The sequence below is a fragment of the Zingiber officinale genome, unplaced genomic scaffold (assembly GCF_018446385.1).
Source record: "Zingiber officinale cultivar Zhangliang unplaced genomic scaffold, Zo_v1.1 ctg125, whole genome shotgun sequence".
In the NCBI taxonomy this organism is placed as follows: domain Eukaryota; kingdom Viridiplantae; phylum Streptophyta; class Magnoliopsida; order Zingiberales; family Zingiberaceae; genus Zingiber; species Zingiber officinale.
In genome coordinates, this window is record NW_024589821.1 from 616,762 (window position 1) to 640,555 (window position 23,794).

Genomic DNA, 23,794 nt, shown 5'->3' on the forward strand with positions numbered 1-23,794 from the left:
CTCTCTCTCTCCATCCCACTCACAATCACCCCATAATTTTTTAAATATTATTACTATTTTACAATAATAATATTTATCTTATTGAGATCCATATTAATTAATTATTATATTTTCTCTATCCCCTCCATCTCGTTCCCCCTCTCTCTCACACGGAATTTATTATTATTATTATTTTAGCTTTACCTTCTCTCTCTCCTCTCTCTCTAACCCGAGGAGAGAGACTTAGTGCCTTGCTAATATTAAATTTTTTTTAACTATCCTTTACTTATTATTATTATTATTATATCTATTATTTTATTATTATTTCTACAACCTCTCCTCCCTTCGCCCCCTACTCTCTCTCTCTCTTTCTCTCTCTCTCTCGACGCGGAGATACATAGTACCACACGCAGTAACAAAATTAAATTATTGTTAGTATCACAATTATATTTTTATTATATATCTATTATTTTATTAATATAATAACTTTGAAATCTAAATATAAGTCATATGATATGTCAAAATGTCTGAAATTTAGATACTTACGTTTTGTCATGGGTCCCTTAAGGCCTCCAGACCTAGCAAAACTTTAGAGTCAAAAAATATCTTTTGTTCCTCCCAAAAGGGCCTATACGTAAAATTTAATCTAAATTTTCATCCGGTATCCGGACGCGACATGCAAAATCACCCCCACGTCCGACCTTCCTCCTTCTACCTCCCCGTATATTTTCGCCTTGTTCCGAAATACTTTCCACGTAAACCCTAAAACCGTAATCACTCTAAAAGGGCCCATTAGTAAAAATCACTATAAATTTCCATCCAGGATCCCGACGCGACATGCAAAACCTCCCCCACGTCCAGCCTTCCTCCTCCTACCTCCCCGTATATTTTTGCCTTGTTCTGAAATACTTTCCAGGTAAACCCTAAAACCGTAATCACTCTAAAAGGGCCTATACGTAAAAATCACTCTAAATTTCCATCCGAGATCCCGACGCGACATGCAAAACCACCCCCAAGTCCGGCCTTCCTCCTCCTACCTCCCCGTATATTTTTGCCTTGTTCCGAAATACTTTCCATGGGAACGTAAATCGAACTCGCTCTCCGAGTATACCATCACGTGCCCCTTAAAAAGTTTCTTCCGAGTCTCTGAAGTGTCATCACCAAATTCTCTCGTCTAGTACCGTTCTAATTATGAGAGATAGTAGTGACATTTTTATATATATATATATATATATATATATATATATATATATATATATATATATATAATGAAAAACCGAAAAAATAAATTAAATATATTCTTGAGCGGGAATCCTTTAGGGGGAGAGAGAGAGAATGTGGAAGGAGAAAGGAAGAGAGAGTGTGTGTGTGATTGGAGAGATGATGTGAGAGCGGGAAATTAAATGAGACAATGATTGTAAGAGATGTGGGAGCGTGGAAAATTAATGCGGTCAATGATTGGGAGAGAGAGATGGGGGGGAGTGAGGAAAGGAGAGAGAGTGATTGGAAGAAATGAGCGGGAAATTAAATAGATAATGATTGGGAGAGATATGGTTGAGTGGGAAATTATTGCGAGCAATCATTCAGAGAGAGATTGCCTAGGAGTTTGGGTAATTAAATTAGGCAATGATTGAGAGACAGAGAGTCATTAAGTGGGAAATTTTTATTATCATCTCTACCTCCTCTCTCTCTCCATCCAACTCACACTTACCCCATAATTTTTTAAATACTATTACTATTTTTACAATAATAATATTTACCTTATTGTGATTTATATTAATTAATTATTATATTCTCTCCATCCCCTTCATCTCGTTCCCCTCTCTCTCACACGGGATTTATTATTATTATTATTATTATTATTTTAGTTTTACCTGTAACGACCCAATTTTTCTTATTTCGAGTTCTAAAAGTTCATAAAAATATTTGGAAATACTTTTAAAATATTCTAGAGATTTTTAGAAATTTTTAGAGTATTTTTACGTGATTTTTGGAGGTCGTTTAGTAGGATTACAAAAAGAAAGAAGTTTTTAAAAAAAAACGTTAAAGGTAAAATTCGAACCCACGACCTCGGGTCGGATTGATCCAAGCAAAACAGGCACAATCAGCTGAACTACACGATTTTTATTAATCTTTTATGGAGAGAAACATATTTAAGCTATATTCGGAACATTTTAAATAAAAGAGGGAAAAACGGGTTGTAGCAGGATTTGAACCCGTGACCAAGGGTTCCGGTCAAAAGCAGCTAACCAACTGGGCTGCGCATGATTTGTTAACCAAGTATGTAGCGAATTTATTTAAGCTATAGTTATAACATTTTAAATAAAATGGAAATAAAACGCTCGGCTGAGGATTCGAAACCACGACCTTTGACTTGGCCAAATCGTGGTTGACCAAGTGTGCTAACGGGGTTTTTCCTATTAAAAAAGGAGAAATATTTTATTTAATCAGTAGTTAAGGAATAGAGAATAAATAAGAAGAAAAAAATGGTTGCAACCGAGACTGAAACCCGCGAGCCGCGCCTTAAGCAAAACACAACCAACCAACTCTGCTAGCGGCTGTTGTTAGTTAAGTGGAGAACGAAAATAATTTAAAGGATAGTTGATAATAGAAATATTTGAGTTATAAAGGGGAAACTTAGTGATAATTTACGAGACTTAATTATCTCCTCTCCTCGCGTCTCTCTTCTGCGCGGCGTCGCGATTTCTTCTCGGGCGAAACCGCAGCCAAGGCTAGGGTTTCTCCCTCCGGCGGCCGGCGAAGGCTTTCTTCCGGCGGACCTTGCTGGTTTCGAACCTTCCGTCGAAGAGAACGCGCGGACACAAGGAGAACGCCGAAATCTCAAGCTTTGCCCGAACCCTAGAGTTCTTCCCGTCGGTTGTAAGTCCAAGCAAATCACGGTGAGTTGCTTCTCACCTGCAGTAGGAGTTGTTTCGCGATTTCGCTTTTCTTCTTTGTTTTCTCGCTGAGTAGGAACAACCCTAGATTCATTGGTTCCGAACTTCGATTTGTTTTCATGGTTTTCGGATTTTTGGTTGTAGAGAAACATGATGTTAGAGATCTTGGAATAGATTTAAGATTTTGTTGGCTCTGTTGCTAATCTGTTGAAGTATGTTTAGAGTTTAGAACAACTTTTTCTTTAACTTCATATTTGCAAGCAAGAACAATGCTGTATAGGACTGATAACAGTCATAGCCAATTACCTCAAGCCAAAGTGTGCAGTTCCAGTACCTTTTAGTTACTGCCGTGCATGAATAGCCCTCATCTTAAGCCTACTGTTTAGATCTCGGGCAGCAACTTAGTTTTGATTTCTTCTTGTTGTTTTAATGAACATGAACAGTCCTTATATTTAGCATTTCAGTTTGCTTGGTTTTCCTTACTAGCTTGTCAAGCAGAGAACAGAATTGTTTCCAAGTTCTAACCATAACCATGTGCTTAGTTGAAAATTAGTATTCCAGGAAATACCCTAGATTATTCAGATGATATGCTCATAGTATGCAATTTTAGTACTTTATTATTAGATATACATGAGCAGATTTTCTAGATTCCATTGCATGCCTGGTAGTTGAATTTGTTTTACTTTCACAGCATGCTTAAGTCCTCATTACTACTTGCTTAGTTGGGATATTTCACAGTTTGATCTTCTATAGCATTTGTAAGCATTTCTTAAATTGCATGCTTAGCTTTACTTTCACAGCAGGTTTAAGATGATTTATTTCCCTTTGCCATTAGATGTGCACAGTGATACTTTCTAGTCTCTTTTGCTATTAGAATATCTTGAGCATGCAATTATTAGTTTCTTTACTATTACATAAGCATGAGTTTCTGTCTTTAAGAACTACAAGAAAGAAAGACTAAAGTTTAGACTTGATTTCAATTCCAGAAGATTGAATATCAAAAGCGCACACAAGGTGCAGATCTAAGAGGATCTTAGTTATGAGAGCATACCTACACAGATAGTGGATAGAGCAGTAAAGAGACTAAGAAATAAAGAAGTACCACTAGTGAAGGTCATCTGGCAGAGCCAGAAGCACGAGGAAGTCAATTGGGAGCGAGAGGACAGTATGAGACAGAAATATCCAGAACTATTCTAAGTTCGAGGACGAACTTTTTATAAGGTATGGAGAGTTGTAACGACCCAATTTTCCCTATTTCAAGTTCTAAAAGTCCATAAAAATATTTGGAAATACTTTTAAAATATTCTAGAGATTTTTAGGAATTTTTAGAGTATTTTTACGTAATTTTTGGAGGTCGTTTAGTAAGGTTACAAAAAGAAAGAAGTTTTAAAAAAAAACGTTGAAGGTGAGATTCGAACCCACGACCTCGGGTCGGATTAACCCAAGCAAAACCGGCACAACCAGCTGAGTTACACGGTTTTTGTTAACCTTATATGGAGAGAAATAGATTTAAGCTATAGTCGGAACATTTTAAATAAAAGAGGAAAAAAACGGATTGCAGCAGGATTTGAACCCGTGACCAAAGGCTCCGGTCAAAAGCAGCTAACCAACTGAGCTGCGCGTGATTTGTTAACCAAGTATGTAGCGAAATATATTTAAGCATAGTTGGAATAGAATTAAACCTAGGTTATAAAGGGTTATGTGTTTTCCCGTGACCTAATCCCATCTCTTCTCCCTTCTTCTATCCCGTGCGTGCGCCGATTCTGTCGAGCGAAGGAAAACGCGTCTCCGACGGCCGGCCGAAGGGGATTTCCACGAGCTCTTGCGGATCCGAGCTCTCCTCGTCAAGGAGAACACGCGGAAAGGAAGGAATCGCCGAGATCTTCACCTTCTCCGAACCCTAGAAGCTTTAGAGTTCTCTTCTTCGGTTGTAAGTCCAAGAACCGAAGGTGAGTTGCTTCTCACCTGCAGTAGGAGTAGTTCCGCGATTTTGCCTTCTTCATTTCCTTGCCGAGCATGAACAATCCTCCTTGTGGCATTGATTTAGAATTTTTCTCTTGTTGTTTTTGAAGTTCTGCCGTGATGTTTAAAAAGGGTTTAATTTTGAATTCTTTGTTGAATTTCCTGCTGTACAGTTAGCATGATCGTGCTATATAATGTCATGGTAAGTTTAGATGTTTCCCTTGGAGTAGATAGCCTTCCTCAATGTGATATTAGCTTGGTCCCTGCACTCTCAATTCCATTGTGCATTCTGATCATGACCACCTGTACCATTGTGCACTCTTTTGTTGCTGTTTTAGGTGCAAGAACAATCTTTATTTGGTTAGAATAAGTTTAGAATTTCAGCTTTCTTGTCTTTGCACTTAAGGAGCAAGAACAGTCCTTAACATCAGTGTTTTAGTTTTGGGTACCTTGCATTTTAACAAGCATGAACAATTTGTGTTTGTTTTGGATCATACCGTACAGATTGCCAGTTCATGGTTGCTGCCGTGAGTTCATTAAGGATACAAGAGGGGAAGGGTTTAGGGTTTGATATGTAGCTGTCTTGTGCTATTAGTTCCCTTATACCGGGTAGATTGTAGCATTTCTTGCTTATGCTATTAATTTCCTTATGCAGTTAAGTAATAGCATGTTCTGCCTATGTTGTTAGCTCTTTATACCATGTAGATTAGAGCATTTCTTGCATAGAATTTCTGTTTCGAATTCATTGTTAAGCCGAACAGCCCCTAATTCCAGCCTGTGGTTGTGTTTTAAGCATGCCTTTAGCTCTTAAATGTTGCATCCGGGTAGGTCTACCTGCTGCCATAAATTCCAGCAAAGTTGCTTTCTTTTGCTCTATTTTATAGCATGATTAGTAAGCTCAAAGTTGCTTTCTTTTGCTCTATTTTATAGCATGATTAGTAAGCTCAAAGTTGCTTTCTTTTGCCTTATTTTATAGCATGTTTAAAAAGTTCATATTTGCTTTCCTTTGCTTTGTTTTATAACATGCTTAGAGAGTTCAGATCTGCTTCCCTTGTGTTACTTTTATATAGCATGCTTGGTTCGTTGTAATCCTATACTTGTTGAGCCAATATTCCCAAATCATGCAGAGTGAGAGAAGAGTGCAGGATTATCTTTGTTGAAGAACAATAATGACACAAGGAGTTAAATTTGAATACATGCGCATATACTCCATGATATAAACTAATGGAACTGTTGAAGAAGATGAGATTTCCAAAGCGGTACAGTATCATTTTACTAACCTTTATCTGCACAAGTGTGTGCTATCTAGAGCGAATAGGATTTTCAATTGCGTACACAGCGGCTGCAGATAGCATTGGTGTGAATCAATCAAGCAAGGGTCTAATACTTTCGGTATTCTACTATGGATATGTTATGTCACAAGTGCCTGGGGGTTTGGCTGCACAATATGTTGGAGGACGACGAGTTCTGCTGTTTTCGTTTTTGCTGTGGTCGCTAACATGTGCATTTGCTCCACTAGATGCCGGCAAAGTGAATATGATGGTTGTTGCCCGCTTCCTTGTAGGTGTGGCACAAGGCTTTATATTCCCCTCCATTCACACAATTCTAGCACAATGGGTCCCTCCCCATGAGCGCTCGCGTTCTGTTTCTCTTACGACATCCGGGATGTACCTAGGAGCAGCTGGTGGTATGCTTGTGTTGCCAAGTCTGGTAAAATACAAGGGACCTCAGTCAGTTTTCATGGTTGAATCAGCTCTGGGTATCATGTGGTCATTTCTCTGGTTTAGGTTTTCTAGTGATCCAGTTCGTTCCGAACATCCCAAAGCTGCTGCTGCAGGTTTCGGAGAGCACAACTTGCCTGTTTCAAGAGAAAAGAAAATCCCAAGTGCTGGAAACCTGAGGCGCTTCACTAAAATTCCTTGGAAGAAGATAATTTTCAGCTTACCGATTTGGGCAATCGTGGTAAACAACTTCACCTTTCACTACGCATTGTACGTACTAATGAACTGGTTGCCAACGTACTTTGAACTCGGCCTTCAGCTCAGTCTTCAGGACATGGGATCTTCTAAGATGATTCCTTACTTCAACATGTTCATCTTCTCAAACACAGGAGGGATTTTAGCTGATCACTTAATCACAAGAAGGCTCTTATCAGTGACCAAGACTCGGAAGCTTCTCAACACCATCGGCTTTGTCATTGCAGCTCTTGCTCTAATGGCCATTCCACTATTCAGGAATCCCTCCTGGACTGTTATATGCTCTTCGATTTCTCTTGGATTCTTAGCACTTGGAAGAGCCGGGTTCGCTGTAAATCACATGGACGTGGCTCCGCGATATGCAGGAATTGTTATGGGAGTTTCGAATACCGCCGGGACCTTAGCTGGTATCGTTGGCGTCGGGCTCACCGGAAGGATCTTGGAGGCCGCAAAGTCAGCTGATATGGATCTTACAAGCATAGAATGTTGGAAAAATGTCTTCTTGATCCCAGCCTATCTCTGCATATTTAGTTCTTTCTTTTTTTTACTATTCGCAACAGGTGAAAAGATTTTTGAGTAACTAACCCTCCCTCGGCATGTTTGTTGGTCCATGGACACTCACACTCTTATTACCATTTGATATGGTAGCAAAAATAAAGTGTACAAGTATATTGTTAGCCAAAGTAGTACAAGAGGGTAAATCGTAAATGCATGTGATACCAAATTTGTATTATCCTCGGAAAATTTTAAAGTTTTTCTTTTATTATGGTTATTGTTAGTGACAAAAAGGGGAGTTTTACTGATCTTATGGTCACACATTTAATTTGTGGAAATAGTCTTTATTATGTAGACTAGTAGATTTAATGTGGTTCTATTCTTCTTTGGGACCATGAGCTTCGAGCTCTATGTTGTTGTATTATCAGTTTGGGTATTCTATCTATACTCATTGTCAATTAGGCTTTGGTCTAAAGTTGCTGTCATGTTTGATATAATCGCGTGAAGTTTCATTAATAGATTTTAAATGGAATTTGAGATAGTTGGAAGTATTCAAACTTGGTTATGGTCAGGCACCAAAATCCAGGACATAAAGCATGCTGTGAACTAACATGTCTAAGTGCTACCTGTGTCTCTTGTTGCTAAGAGTGAATTCTTTGAGTACCTATTCATTTAATGCCCTTACCTTTGTTAATTTATGAGTTTATCTCTAATGGAGCCCTTTCAACTTCATGTTTTACAAGGTGAGTCTAAATTATCATGGGATGATCGTCTCAGAATTGCCACAGAATCCGCACGAGCACTTGTCAATCTACACTTCTATATCAATTTTTCATAGGGACGTCAAGTCATTAAATATTCTTTTAGATGATACTTTAAGGGCAAAAGTATCCTCTTGATTAAACTCACATACTGCAATTCAAGGTACCTTTGGATACTTAGATCCGGAGTATTATCAAACGGGTCAGTTGACCAAGAAAAGTGATGTCTATAGCTTTGGAGTAATTCTTCTTGAGATTTAACAGGAAAGAAACCCATTTACTTAACCAATGCTGGGTTACCACAAAACCTAACGATGAATTTTCATCAAACAATAAGAGAGAAGAAGCTCTTTGATCTCGTAGAAGATTGTATTTTGCAAGAAGGAACCGAGCAAGAGCTTTTTGAAATAAGTAGTTTGATAAAAATATGTCTTAGTTTGAAAGGTGTGGAAAGGCCTACAATGAAGGAAGTTGAGTATAGATTGCAAGACATAAGAAAGACGAGAATGAAAAAGAATATTCCAGAAAGCAAGGAGGAAACCGAATGCTCACTCACCCTTTGATCTTCCTTCTTCAAAATTGGCACACCAAATAAATCAAGAAAATTCCAGAAATTATAGCTTAGAGACTAGATAGAGGACATACCTTTTCTGTTTCAATTTTCAATTGCTACTTCCATTCACCTGCATATAAAATGAGTTGCAGGTTGGCACCTAATTGATTAATCACTATCCCAACTTTCATCACCCTTTTTCTCATCAAGCGCACCTATCTTCTGTCTACTCCCGCTATCGTTGTCTTCTGAATCTTCATTGCTGAGATAATCATAAGGGCCCATTGTTGATTCCACAAAATTGTGTCCGTCCTCATCTTCTGATTCCCCAACCGCATCTTCTGAATCTCCCAAAACATCACCATCTAGGCTGATATCTTCATGTTCTCTCCATCTGGTTTCAACACTAGCTCTATCTCTCAAATATTCCTTTGGGGCAGCCCTGTTTTTTCTCTGTTTTATTTTATTTGTCTCTCTTTCTCGAGTCCCGTCTTTACTATAGGAGTTATGTCTATCAACATCAATTGTAGCATCACTCACTTTGTCATCATAATCCCACTCGTCTTCTGAAGCTGTGGACATGTCATTGTCACTATCCCAATTTTTCCTCTCTGTATTTCCCAATCCAGTAGAAGTACCATTCCAACGCCTTACATGAGCCCTATCCTCATATTCTGAATTATCACTTCTCCAATTTGGTGCCCTGCTTGACCGACCCATGTCATCTTTTCCCCAATACCTAATTCTTGAAAGTTCCTCTTTCTCTACCGCTTCCTCCTCTTCCCACTCTTTGTCTGCAGCATCTTCAATCTCTGGAATAAAGCGGTCAAGTTCCTCCTGGTCACTGTCCTCAGAAGGTACATCAATAGACTCATCTAGATTATCAACAATTTCTGCTGTGGATGGTTTATCCCCATGGAATATATATGGAGTTCCTTGTTTCTCATCAATAGCCCTAAAAAATGTAGTAGCAATTCTCTGAATGCTAGCCATGGCAATTGGGTCCTCTGGATTGACACCCTTGTGTCTTAGCTCTTGCTCAATTTTTTTGATGTTCAACTTTTGAGATTCAAGAGCCTGCTCAAATCTGGCTTTGAATAGGGCCTACAATATGACAAGACAAAAAAAAGACTCTTGACACCATAGCTACGGTAAAATCAATGGAATGACAGAGATTACACAATAGATCATGTGTAATTTAAGGTAGCATTAGCAGTTTACACATCAATGTTATGAACATTATCCTTCATGACACATAACAAACTACTTTGAAGTAGAATTTATCTGTCAGAAAAAAAAAAAATGAAACAGACTAGAGCAAAAAGCAAGGGAACAACTGTGATCATTTAAAAGGATCACTATGCACTAATTTATCCCAATAATAGTGAGAAAAGGCACCCTTTGCAACAAGTGGCGGTTGAAATGGCATGAAAATCTAAAGTGCAAATGCAATGCCTTGACAAGTATGAGAGTTCTTGTATGCTAGTTCAACTCTTCCCATGAACATGAACATGAACATGAACATTCTAGGTAAATCTAGAATTTGAAATAACAAAATTTATGGATATGCACAAAGTAGAACTAAAGAAAACACTTATGGAATTTTTAAACCACGAACTTCTAGTTATAAACATGTAAACAAGTTCACATGAACCCCAAGCATTTGGATTAAAATTCTGTCATGAAATCAGTTGATTTTCACACTTGCAGCATATAGTTAGTGGATGAGACATGATGTACCTTCCTTTTAGTCAGGGTGTTGATTGGTATCAGATTCTTTGGTTGTCTGTAATTTCGTCCACGAAACATAATAATGGTTTTCACATCGTGTATATTAACAACAATGCCGCCACTTAATCTTGCTATCATGGTTGCCATTTCTTTGATTTTTTCCCTAGGAAAATTGTCACAACAAACTTGCACAGTCTCATGAAACTTCCAATGGAGATGCATGTTTTGAACTACTCCTCCAAAGACCCCACGAACTCCAACAGGAACATAATTTCTATTTCTGAAACCTATCTTCTTATAAGCCTGAAGCTGCTCAAGAGTAAGAAGCTCAGGATCATGCCGAGGAGGTGGTAACTCTGGCAATTCATATTTTTTGAGCTTTTGAAGAAGCAATCCCACCTTTTTCTTGGCCTACATAATAATTATATTAGTTAAGTCAGTACAAACAAGCAACTATAGTTTGGAAATTTTAAGTAAAAATTTATGATAAATGTCAAATCCCTTTATACAGAAATACTTATTGGTACTAGAACCACTTATCTACCTAGTAATGATGCAAGGCGAAGAGTATGCAATGTTACTAGTTGAGAAAGGAATGATATTGGAAAAGATGATCAAAATTGTCAATCCTCAAATCAATCAAAGAACATTATAGAGAAAAGGCAGGACAAATCAATAACTGTTTATTGAGAGAATGACCCGCAGAATTTTAGAATCCTAGCTTACTCTACGTAAGTTGTATAGTAGCCTTTCCTCTTCTGTCATTAACTTCTTTCTTATTTTTTTTGCACGTCTGATCTCTTTTAAAGTTTTTCCTGTTTCTCTTCGCATTCTCTTCTCCACCTTGCTCCGCATGCTTCTTCCTCTTGTTGTCGACATAAATCGATGCCCAGAAGTTGAACCCAACTGGTTGATAGAATTACAGTAAACTTCTCTAGGCAGCACTGAGTGCACATTATTCGGCCACGTTTTCAAGCATGTAATCCCATGTGAATAACACCTGTCAGCAACATATACACAAACTCAGATTTCAGAAATGAGAAAGCCCTGTCAATAGACCCGCTAAATAATAAACAATTTTAAGACCAGTTATTTGCCCACCTCTTTCCGAGAAGTGAAGCACTTTTCCAGCAGTGTCTTTGTAAGTTTCTGAGAGCCCGCATGTTGGAGATGAATATCATTCAACTAAATAAAGGATGAATATTTATTGGCTTTTCCACAAAGCAAATATCATACACCTAGATAACACCATAGTTAAAGTTCCGAGATCAGAAAATTAAGGACAGAAAGACAATCCTAAATGTTGTTCAAGACTAGGTGCAGCAGATGTTTCCTCTCAAGTATCAAAAAAGACCAAAAGCCAAGAACTATTAGCGACATTCTCATCGAGAAGCTAGGGAAAGGAGAAGAGGAGTAATAGAAAGTATAGTAGAAGAAGCATAAGAAAGAGAAAAAAGTGGCTAAGCATCTTCTCCGATCCACAGGTGCCACCATAGTAGAGTTGTGCATACAAAACTTAGGGTTAAAATGAGAAGTAGCTTTCAGTAAAAAGGATTTTTATTGAAAATTTGTATTCACATTGAACTGAGAATTAAAAGAATTATGACAACCTCCAATCTGGTGATAAAAAATGTTAGATGCCTCCATTCAGTCATAAAAACAATGTTAGAAAGAGATCGTAAATAATAGATGACCAGTTCCAAAAAATCGCTTGATGAGGGCATTGTAGATGTATGAAGATATTCAAGGTAATATGATAGATTATTTAATGTAGCACACAAAAAAGTTAACTGAAATACTAAATATTCTAAGGAAAATTTGGTACCTATGTTACAAGAACTTGTGATGTTCATACTGTGTGCAGAATGTTGTCTTTGGTACCTCTCATCTTTTACTCTAAGAGTATACATGAGTGTCTTTGAGTTGATCAAACAAACCCTCTATCCGTAGCAAAGGGTATTTGTTTTGATGATCACTATATTCAGTTGTCTATAGTCGTTACACAATTTTAGTGATCAATCCTTCTTTTTTAACAAATGATAGGGAACTCCCAACGAGAAAATATTGGGGTGTATGAATCCCTTATCTAACATTAAGATCCTATAGTTGCAACTTCAGTTCTTTAAGTTCCCTTGGTGTCATGCGGTCCGGGGTTTTGGAGATTAGACTTGTCCCCGAAGTACCTTAATCACGAACTCCAATTGATGGTCGTGATAGCATGAGATAATTAATAATGTGTCATAATTAATAATATGCCCAATATATTTTTGTCTGAGTCTCCTATACTAATATATAGGCCAAATGAAAAGAGAATTCTCTACCTATGTACTATATACAATCAAATTTAAAACATCATGATCCCTTGAATATTTTACATAACTAATCTTAGATTCTTCAATCTTAAACAAGAAAAGCATGTTCCTGATTAGGACATCTAAAAAATTAATGGATAAATGAATTCTTTTTTTGAAAAACCTAATCATAAAGAGCAGCTAAGAGGCATGGTGATGACAAATAAACAAATGTTTTTTTGATGAAATATTAGCAGGAGAAAAGGTGGTTAGATAAAATGAAAAAAAAAAGGTATACTAAGTTTTCTTGGCTCCTAATTTTGTTATAAAATTGTCAAAATTATAAGAGAATTTTTTTCCACTTGAAGCCCTACGTAATCTCCTTACACATATTTACAAGTCAGTAAAATTAGGACTTGGCCTCAAAAATTGATTTGAATACATTATAAAAACTCTAAGTCTTGTTAACAATTTTGGCAGCAAATGTTATGACTAACTATTATAGCTAACAAATGAGGTATGGTCTCATTATATTGCATTTCTCTCTGATAAAATGAAAATTAAATTTTAACCTATTAAGCACTTTTAATTTATGGAGGATGTAAAGATTTTCTAAAATTCTAGTGATACTTATAGCCTTTTATAAAGTGTTGAATTGTTAGGCAAACAAGGTTTGATAATTATGATAACATAAACACTTTTCAAAATCATCTAAATGATTATAATAACTAGTAGACGAAGCAGCACCTAGAAATCTAACATTATTGTGCAAGTTGGCAATAGATTACAATACACAAAAATACCGTGATTTGAAACATAACGATAAGAACCTACCTTGCAACCAGCAACAATTCCTTGACAGATAAACTAACAACTCATGTATCTATACACCAACACTGACCAATTAAGTTTGACAGATGTAGAACCACAAGCAACCAAACACTCGTATCAAATATAGAATCTCAGCAATTATAATATTTATTGACTTGAAACACCGGTTATAAAAACCAAGGATGAAACACAACCAAATTTCAGCCCGAGTAGAAATGTATGCGCATATAATACCATGATTCATAGAAACAAGTGGATAAAAGCCTTCCTCAAACAAATCTAGGTCAAAATTACCTCAAAATTCTTGGTCTTCGCGCCTACAAGTCAGATCTTGACTAGTATATGTCAAACAATCCCTGAACAACTTCCAGACCCTAAATCAGGCAATACCACACATCAAACACTACCAAAAATATAAATAAAAAGAAAGTATAATTAATTCAGATTTGATCTCAGACAAACATCTCCTTCGACACATCACTTCCCTCAACACACAAAATTGCAATAACGAAGAGATTGAGGAATCCAAATAATTTGAAGCTACATGAAAGGAAGGAGAGTTAGAAACGAGATGTTGACCGTCGTTTCAGTAAGTTGGCGCGACAAGGTCCCCTGCTCCAAACCCTAGGTCTGCTTCGATGGGCAGACGGCAGGGAAGGAAGAAGATGGACGAACTCGCAAGAGGCGACCACTGCTGTGGATTACTCCAAATCAGAAGAGGAGGAAGAAGATGTTTTGGATCAGTTGCTGCAAAAGGAGAAATCGCTCGCAGATGTTTTGGATCAGTCGAATGAGGACATGGTTCGTCGGAACGGGCGTGGAACGGCTGGAACCGGCGTTCCGGCACGGGAACGCCTCACGCCGTTCCAAAGTTCCGATAAATAACGTGGCTTGCTCTGAAATGCCGTTCTCGGACGTTATAACAGTAAAAGAACGGATCGGAACGGCGGAACGGAACGGGAATCGGAAAACGACGTTGGAGGCGCTCCGGCGTGGCCTGAGCGGGAAGCTTGAGCGCTGTCGAAGAAGGCGGCGGCGGCGACAATTTAGTGTTGCTACGTGTGAGAAGTGAGACAAGAGAGAGGAGACGGATAATTTAATAAATAAAATTTATTTTCTAAAAATAAAATCATTTTAATATATAATATAATAAAAAATCATTTTAAATTTTTAAAAAATCTAAACAAAATCTATATAATCATATCAACTCATTTTCTTATTTACTATTATTTATATTATTATTATTTTTCTAAGTAAATTTAATTAGATTAAATTTTAATTATTATCATTATATATATATATATATAATATTTATTATTTACTATTATTATTATTATTTAGTATTTTTTTACACAACTTTAAATAATTAGTATATCATTAAATATTTAATACGATAAATTACTAATAAATTAACCATGAATTAAAAAAATTTATTAAGTGATATATATATCCGAACCATGACCGTTCCGTGAAACGCATGGTTCGTCGGAACGAACATGGAATAGCTAGAACGAATGTTCCGGTACAGGAACGTCTTATGCAGTGCCAAAATTTAGATGAATAACATTCCGACTTCTCAGCATCTATAGTCTTGACAGCGTTGCTGCTATTTGAAATGGAGGATGAAGGACGGCGCTAGAGGCGCTTTTCGGCGTGGCCGGATCGAGCAGCTGATAGGCGCGGGCACGACGGTGATGGGAAAGTTGTCTCTTATTATTGCTATAGAGTTCGGCGCTGACGCTATATATTGTCAATTTCATCTTAAAATTATTTTAAAAATTAAAATTTAAAGTTTTTTTTAACTTAAAATTATTTTAAAAAATAAAAGTTAAAGTTTTTTTAAACTTAAAATATATTTTAAAATTTTAAACTTAAATTTTTCTCCTTAAAAATTATTTTAAAAACTAAAATTTAAAATTTTCTCCATAAAAATTATTTTAAAATTAAAACTTAAATTTTTTTCCTTAAAAAATATTTTAAAAATTAAAACTTATATTTTTTATTTTAAAAATTAAAACTTAAATTTTTTATTTAAAAAATTAAAACTTAACTTAAAAATTATTTTAAAAATTAAAACTTAGGGTTTAGGGTTTAGGGTTTAGGGTTTAGGGTCGAGAGCTTCAGGCAAAAACCCTAGAGGTGGTAACCCTAGGTGAAAGTCCTGGTGTCGCAAACCAGGTGAAAGACTGGACTAACCGGGAAGCGGAAGTCCAGCAGAAAGTCAGGAAGCTTCGAACGCTGAGCAAAAGTCCCGTCGATCTGGAGGATCGCACTAGCAACAGGTAAATCTCCTGAGTGGAGTAGGTGAGGACGCGTTCCCCGTAGAGGGAACAGTAGGCGTCGGGTCGACCTAGGGTTTCCGGTAGGAAATCCGAAGTCAGACTCGGACAGTCCGGAGACTGTCAAAATATTATTCATCATATTTCTGTGCTAACTTTGTTTTGCATGGTTTGTGTTTGTGACTAACACATTTTGCAGGAACAAAGAAGCACATTTGACCTCGGATGAACATTGTCCGAGGCGCCTCCATGGGGCTTCGAGGCGCCTCGGGTGCAAGCCGAAGCCAGCTGTCCAGAGGAGCTGGAGGCGCCTCGGAGGAAGCTGGAGGCGCCTTGGACTAGGGCTTGCCGCTGTAAGTATTCCTCGACTTAATAATTTAGTTAATTACTTGTTACGCAAATTAGTAAAATCAAACATTAAGGTCAAGTCACTTCTAAAGGAAGTAGTAGTCCTTAAAGAAGTGACTAATACTCCAAAATCTTGCCTGACCCAGGTCAGACTGGAAGTTCAACTCAAGTCCAAAAACTTGAGGAAGAAAATTCTAGTCTAAAGACTCAGGTCAAGGATTTGGAGAAAACTTTAGAATAGTTCTTCTTGGGTTCCAAGAACCTTAACCTAATTCTTGACACACAAAGAGCCGTTTATAACAAAATTGGGCTAGGTTACAAAACCAAAAAGAAATATAGATCTTACATTTCCTTAGTAAATAGACAAAATAGTAAATCAGTTCAAGCATGGGTATTCAAGTCCAACCTGATTAATCAAGTTGGACTTGGTCAATATTGGGTCCCTAAGGATCAAATACATTATCTCGACAGACCGTATCGAGGGTATGATCCAGGGGGAGCTAGAAGAAAAACAATAAAAATAAAATTTAATTAAAATTCAAAATTCAAATTAAAAATTAAAATTAAAATTAAAATTAAAATTAAATCAAAAATCAAATCAAAATCCAAAAATTAAATTAAAATTTAAAATCAGAATTAAAATTAAAACTAAATTAATTAAAATTAAAATTTGTAATTAAAACTAAATTAATTAAAAATTTAAATTTGCAATTAAAACTAAATTAATTAAAATTAAAATTTGTAATTAAAACTAAATTAATTAAAAATTTAAATTTGTAATTAAAACTAAATTAATTAAAATTAAAATTCATAATTAAAATTAAATTAATCAAATTAAAATCCAAAATTTAAATTAAATAATTTGAAATTCAAATTTAAAATCAAAATTAAAATTAAAACTAAATTAATAAAAATTAAAATTCGTAATTAAAATTAAATTAATTGAAACAAAAATTAAAATCAAAATAAAAAAATTTGAAATTCAAATTGAAATTAAATTTTTACAAAATCTTAAAAATCCAAGGGAATGCTCCAGAATATCTGGCACCTCCAAAATTAATCTACCCGATAAAGGTAACCAAGAGTAGACTACCCGGTAGGGTAATTAAGGTTAGAATAAAAATGGGTTAGGGTTAACTTGATTAACGGTACTGGTGAAGTATTGGATGATAGTACGTTGGGAAAGCTTAGTCATCGCATGTCTAGGAAGATATGGCTTCGACCTGGTGCATTTGGCTAAGTGGAACTGACCGAAGCTACCCTTTATGGATCCTAACTAGTAGACCAAGGTTTTGTACTAAGTTTAATGGGTAGGACCATTTGGAAAACTTCGAAGATATGGTTACTTTAATAATGTCCTTGTGACTCACCATAGGCCAGAAGTTTATCCAAAAAATGTCTACTTGTTGAACCCAAAGTCAAACCTGAATCTAACACAAAGTTAAACCAAAACCCTAAATTTGAACCTAATTCATCTCACAAAAATTATAGGATTCCCTGATTGAAAACTTAGATTGGGTGAGATGACTAAGGAACAGAAAATTAAAATCAATTTGAAATTCAGAATATAAATTCGAAATTCAAATTCAAAATTAAAATCAAATTTGAAATTCAAGATATAAAATTTGAAATTCAAATTAAAATTAAATTTGAAATTAATTTTTGAAATTAAACTAAAATTCGTAATTAAATAAAAATAATAATTTTTAACTTAATTTTTTTTTCAAAATTTAATCAACTTAAAATATTTTTCAAAATTTAATCAACTTAAAATATTTTTCAAAATTTAATTAACATAAATATTTTTCAAAAATTTAATTAACTTAAAATATTTTTCAAAAATTTAATCAACTAAAAATATTTTTCAAAAATTTAATCAACTAAAAATATTTTTCAAAAATTTTATTAACTTAAAATATTTTTCAAAATTTAATTAACTTAAAATATTTTTCAAAATTCAATTAACTAAAAATATTTTTCAAAAATTTAATCAACTAAAAATATTTTTCAAAAATTTGATTAACTTAAATTATTTTTCAAAATTTAATTAACTTAAAATATTTTTCAAAATTCAATTAACTTAAAATATTTTTCAAAATTTAATCAACTTAAAAAATATTTTTCAAAAATTAATCAACTTAAAGATTTCACCTAAGTTTCAAAATTGGCTAAACTTTTCTTAAGTAAATCTTTTAAGCTTTATTGAAGAATTATCTCTTTATACATTTAGCTAAGAGTTTTACAATGAAAATTAAATATAAAAAGCCATGCGTTTGAATAGCTCTTCAAAATTAGCCAAACATTCGTTTTTAAAAGCTAACTGTCCTCTTTAAAAGTTTTTCCTAAACATAATTCAATTTTCGAACTTAAGAAAATTCCTTTTTAAAAGACTTTTTAAGTTTAATCAAATATCTTTAAATAAAGTCTTTAAAAGCTTAAGTCTTCAAAATTTTGGCTAAACATAGTTATTTGGCACTTAAACTATTTTCACTTAGCAAAATTTCTCTTACAAAGGTTTCCCTACAAGTATTTTTTAGGCTTCAACATGTTTCACTAAGTTTTTCCTACAAAGTTTTTTTTTGATTTATGGCAAAGGGGGAGAGTAGGACAAAAATTCAAATTAAGGATTCTCTTATTAAGGGGGAACCTTAAGGGGGAGCCTTAACTTTGAAAATTTTAAAGTTACCTTAACCTTTATAAAGCTTAAAATTTCCTTAGCTTGTCACTTAAGTATGCTTACGTTTGTGCTTAAACTTCTTATTTAAAAGCATGCTTATGTTTATTTATGCATTTTGTTTTACTTAACTTTGAATTTGAGTTGTCATAATCAAAAAGGGGGAGATTATTGGTGCGGGAAGCATCAGACGATCGAACCCAAGTTTTGATAATGGTAAAGAGTTCAAAGTTAAGTCATCTTGTGATCTAATAAGTTCATGGAGCTTGCAGGAAAGTCCTAAGTGCTCTTAGGTAAAAGCCCTAGCTGCAGTTAGACAAGGTGAAAACCCTAGGGGGTGGTAACCCTAGGTCATAGGGGGTGGTAACCCTATGCGGAAAGTCTTGGCGGGTCGAGAGCTTCAGGCAAAAGTCCTAGGGGGTGGTAACCCTAGGTGAAAAGTCGTGGTGTTACGAACCAGGTGAACGACTGGACAGGCCAGGAAGCGGGAGTTCAGCAGAAAGTCCGAAAGCATCGAGCGCCGAGCAAAAGTCCAGTCGATCTGGAGGATCGTACTAGCAATAGGTAAATCTCCTGAGTGGAGTAGGTGAGGGCGCGTTCCCCATAGAGGGAACAGTAGGCGTCGAGTCGACCTAGGGTTTCCGGTCGAAACTCCGAAGTCAGACCCGGACAGTCCGATGACTGTCGACTATTATTTGTTATATCATTTCTTGTGCTAACTTTGTTTTGCAGGGTATGTGTTTGGGACTAACACACTTTACAGGAACAAAGAAACAACTTTGGCCTCGGATGAACAGTGTCCGAGACGCCTCCAAGCACCTATGGAGGCGCCTCGGGTACAAGCCGAAGCCAGCTGTCCAGAGGAGCTGGAGGCGCCTCGGAGGAAGCTGGAGGCGCCTTGGACCAGGCGTTGGAGGCGCCTTGGAGCAGCTTGGAGGCGCTTTTAGAGGGATAAGGCGCGACCAGGCTTGCACTGATCCACCCGTGCGACTCGGCGGCCTGGAGGCACCTCGGGCAGGCTTGGAGGCACCTCGGACAGGCTTGGAGGCGCCTCCAGCACTGTATAAAAGAGGGATTCGAGCAACAGCAAAAAAAACATAACTCCCGAGCAATCCTAACGCTACAAGCTGCTAACGAGACGATCCCGAAGTGCTGCAACATAACCCCGACGACCCGGAGCTCCAGCTTTCGTTTCTTTGTTGTCGGTATTGCTTAATTCTGTTGTGCTTAATTCATATCTGTACTATTACGATTTGATAGTAAATTGCTCAAAGTAATCGCTCAACGAGTAGGAGTCCCCCAAGACTCCTAGCGCTTTCGATCAAACAAAGTTGAATAATTTAAATAAATTAAATAAACTATATAATTTAAGTTAATTGAAAAAATTAGATAAATCAAATAAATAATTTCATTAATGATATCATTTTATCACTATAACTAAATAAAAATTTAAAACATATTTAAAATCTTAGAAGGTAATCGAATTATTCTATATTTTCTTTGTTTAGCAATAGTTTAATTTTATATACATAATGTTTATTAAAAAAACATAATGTGATGATTAATTTTTATATTCATTACCTTAAACAAAATAAACATATCATAATCTATCCGCTTAATTTATATAACTATCAAATATGCCCTAAAAATATTTTTCAAAAGTCTTAAAATAAATGACTTTTTTTTAAATCACAATTTTTTTGTGCTGTTAGTTGCAAAGAACCCGTTACACAAATTTATTTACCGTCCCATTAAACAAGGAAAATATTCGTTAGGATTTACTTATAGTCATTTAGAACCATTCCACCCTCATGATAGATCCTCATAAGGATGGCGTGGTACTTAATCTCCTCCGTCCCTTTAAATTTTAACGGTTAAGATCCATTTCTGCAATATGACAATGAGACCGATCACGAAACCCTCATTCCACCGATCCAAAACATCATGCGAGCGCAGTCATCCTTTTTGCCGACTGATCCAAAACATCTTCTTCCTCCTCTTCTGATTTGGAGTAATCCACAGCAGTGGTCGCCTCTCGCGAGTTCGTCCATTTTCTTCCTTCCCTGCCGTCTATCTATCGAAGCAGACCTAGGGTTTGGAGCAGGGGAACTTGTCGAGCCAACTCATTGAAACGACGGTCAACATCTTGTTTCTAACTCTCCTTTCTCTTTTGTAGCTTCAAATTATTTGGATTCCTCAATCTCTTCGATGTTGCAATTTTGTGTGTTGAGTGAAGTGATATGTCGAAGGCGATGTTTGTCCAAGTTCAGATCTGATCTGAATTAATTATACTTTCTTTTTATTTATATCTTTGGTAGTGTTTGATGTGTGATTTTGCTTCATTTAGGGTCTGGAAGTTGTGCGGGGATTGTTTGACATATCTAGTTGAGATCCCACTTGTAGGGGTGAAGACCAAGACTTTTGAGGTAATTTTGGCTTAGATTTGTATTTGAGGAAGGCTTTTATCCACTTGTTTCTATGAATCATGGTATTATATGCCCATATGCCCATACATTTCTGCTCGCGCTGAAATTTGGTTGTGTTTCATCCTTGGTTTTTATAACCGGTGTTTCAAGTCAATAAATATTATAATTGTGGAAATTCTATATTTGATATGAGTGTTTGGTTGCTTGTGGGTTCTACATCTGTCAAACTTAAATGGTTAGTGTTGGTGTATAGATACAACTGTTAGTTTGTCTTTCAAGGAGTTGTTGCTAGTTGCAAGGTAGGTTCTTATCGTTATGTCTTTCAAATCTTTGTATTTTTGTGTGTCATAATCTATTCCCAACTTGCACAATAATGCTAGATTTCTTGGTGCTACTTCCTCTTATGGTTGTTATATTCATTTAGATGATTTTGAAAAGTGTTTATGTTATCATCATTATCAAACCGTGTTTGCCCAACAATTCAACACTTTATACAAGGTTATATATATCACTAGACTTTTAGAAAATCTTTACATCCTTCATAAATTAAAAGTACTTAATAGGTTAAAATTTGATTCATTGTATTAGAGAGAAGTGCAATATAATGAGCCCATTCCTCTTTTGTTAGTTCTAATAGTTAGTCATAATATTTTCTACCAAAATTGTTAAGAGGACTTAGAGTTTTTATAATATATTCAAATCAATTTGAGGCTAAGTCCTAATCTTGCTCACTTGTAAATATGTGTAAGGAGATTACCTAGGTCTTCAAGTGGAAAATAATTCTCTCATAATTTTCAAGTGGGAACCAACTTGGTTGAAGAGCTGATGGGGCTGCAGGATCGGATCGGTTAGAGACGGCGGCCTCAAACTCGAACTCCTAGAAAGCACTTGTCTCTTTTTCCCGTGGCCAGGAAACCTCAAAGAGGAAGACACGATGCTGCAGGGAAAGGAAAGAAGGGGGGGGGGGGGATGGAATACATGCGCGCAACCGAAAGGAAAGGAAGATGAAAAATACAAAGGTGACGATGGAAGCCTAGCTCTCGGCTGAAAGGAAAAGTAGAAGAGATGTGAGTCGGGGACGGTGAAGACTTGTTTTCGGAAAAAAAACGCTAAGTTAGGAGTTAGGATTTTATCAAAGGATTAGTTTAAAAATAGTAAACCGATTAATTTATTAATAAATAGAAAAAATATTATAATCAGTTTAAACTTATTACTTCCGCACATAAGTATATGAATTTTATATTGTGAGTTATTACTTCATCAAATATAAATTATGAAGTAAAATATTAGTAAAAACTAGTAGTGAGATCCACGGTTTTTAATCAACGAAGTATAAAATGAAATTTATTTCATCAAATTTATTATCGAAGTTAATTATCATATATTATTTCATCAAGTATATATGATAATTAGCTTAGATAATAAATTTGATGAAGTAAATTTCATTTTAGGCTTCATTGATTAAAAACCGTGGGTCTCACTACTAATTTTTACTAATATTTTATTTCATAATTTATATTTGATGAAGTAATAACTCAAAATAAAATTCATATACTTCTGTGCGGAAGTAATAAGTTTGAACAGATTATAATATTTTTCTATCATCTCTTCTACTTTTCCTTTCAGCCGAGAGCTAGGTTTCCATTGTCGCCTTTGTATTTTCGTCTTCCTTTCCTTTCGGACGCGCGCATGTCTTACCTCTCCCACCCCCTTCTTTCCTTTCCCTGCAGCGTCGTCTCTTCCTTTTTGAGGTTTCCTGCCCACGGGAAGAAGAGGCAGGTGCTTTCTAGGAGTTCGAGTTTGAGGCCGTCGTCTCTAACCAATTCAATCATGCAACCCCATCAACTCTTCAACAAGGTTGGTTTCCTGCCCTATGGTTTCTGGCATCTCCTACCCTAGGGCATCTCCTTCCCTATAGTTTATGGCATATCCTCCCTATGTTTTCTTCTAGATTTCCGTAAATCTATCACTCAATTGACATTTTGGATGTTAAATCAATTACTGATATTTCTTGCCTCGCCTAAACCATTTTAACTAGTTTTACAACCGGATTATGATCAAGACTGGACTTTTGTTTCCATTGACTGGACTATCTTCCTAAATCATTGAAGTTGTAAATTTGGTACAAGATTGGACTATTGTTGAACCCTTTTGGTGTTTAAAACTTCATCTGCAACGTCAACTCTTAAGTCTACTGATATGAAAATGAATCTCGTGTCTCATATTGCAATGCATAGTGATTTAATAGCTTGCATGTCTTAATGCACTATCGACTTCCCAAAACCACCACATCAATCTAAAACACACATAAATACATACATTATTAAGAAAATAAATCTCAACAAATTAGTCTTCTTCCAATGGCTTGATTGTCCTAGTAGAAAGCCCTTCATTTTGTTTGTGCTGACTCAATCAGAATGTTGATCAGTTTCATCTGTATATTTTTCATCCAGTGGTGTGTTTTCCAATTGATTATAAATTGTCAGTTTTTTGTTGCTTCAGCAAGATTCCATAATTATCTTCTGTAATATGGCCATCCATGGCTTCAGATTTTTTTAATTTTGTTTATGAAGATCGCTTCAAGTCCTATA

The 23,794-nt window shown here is 35.8% G+C and overlaps 2 protein-coding genes across 6 annotated transcripts; one reads left to right on the forward strand and one right to left on the reverse strand.

Annotated features, from left to right (window-relative positions):
* Nucleotides 1-2,635: 2,635 nt before the first annotated feature.
* LOC122035861 (probable anion transporter 6) lies at nt 2,636-7,704 on the forward strand. 5 transcript variants are annotated; one of them, XM_042595004.1, is made up of 2 exons: nt 2,636-2,879; nt 5,966-7,704. In XM_042595004.1, exon 2 carries the CDS (start codon nt 6,063-6,065, stop codon nt 7,392-7,394), a length of 1,332 nt encoding a protein of 443 aa, XP_042450938.1. In that variant the 5' UTR covers nt 2,636-2,879; nt 5,966-6,062; the 3' UTR covers nt 7,395-7,704. The 5 variants fall into 5 exon arrangements, with proteins under 5 accessions (XP_042450938.1, XP_042450939.1, XP_042450937.1 ...); XM_042595005.1 differs by lacking the exon at nt 2,636-2,879 and adding an exon at nt 4,049-4,097; XM_042595003.1 differs by lacking the exon at nt 2,636-2,879 and adding an exon at nt 4,422-4,825.
* A 940-nt stretch (nt 7,705-8,644) lies between these two features.
* On the reverse strand, nt 8,645-11,573 carry LOC122035860 (CRM-domain containing factor CFM9, mitochondrial-like). The gene is made up of 4 exons (XM_042595002.1): nt 11,456-11,573; nt 11,081-11,354; nt 10,364-10,765; nt 8,645-9,727 (listed from the first exon to the last, which is right to left on the reverse strand). The coding sequence occupies exons 1-4, from the start codon at nt 11,533-11,535 to the stop codon at nt 8,792-8,794; spliced, it is 1,692 nt and encodes a 563-aa protein (XP_042450936.1). The 5' UTR covers nt 11,536-11,573; the 3' UTR covers nt 8,645-8,791.
* Between the last annotated feature and the right edge of the window lie 12,221 nt (nt 11,574-23,794).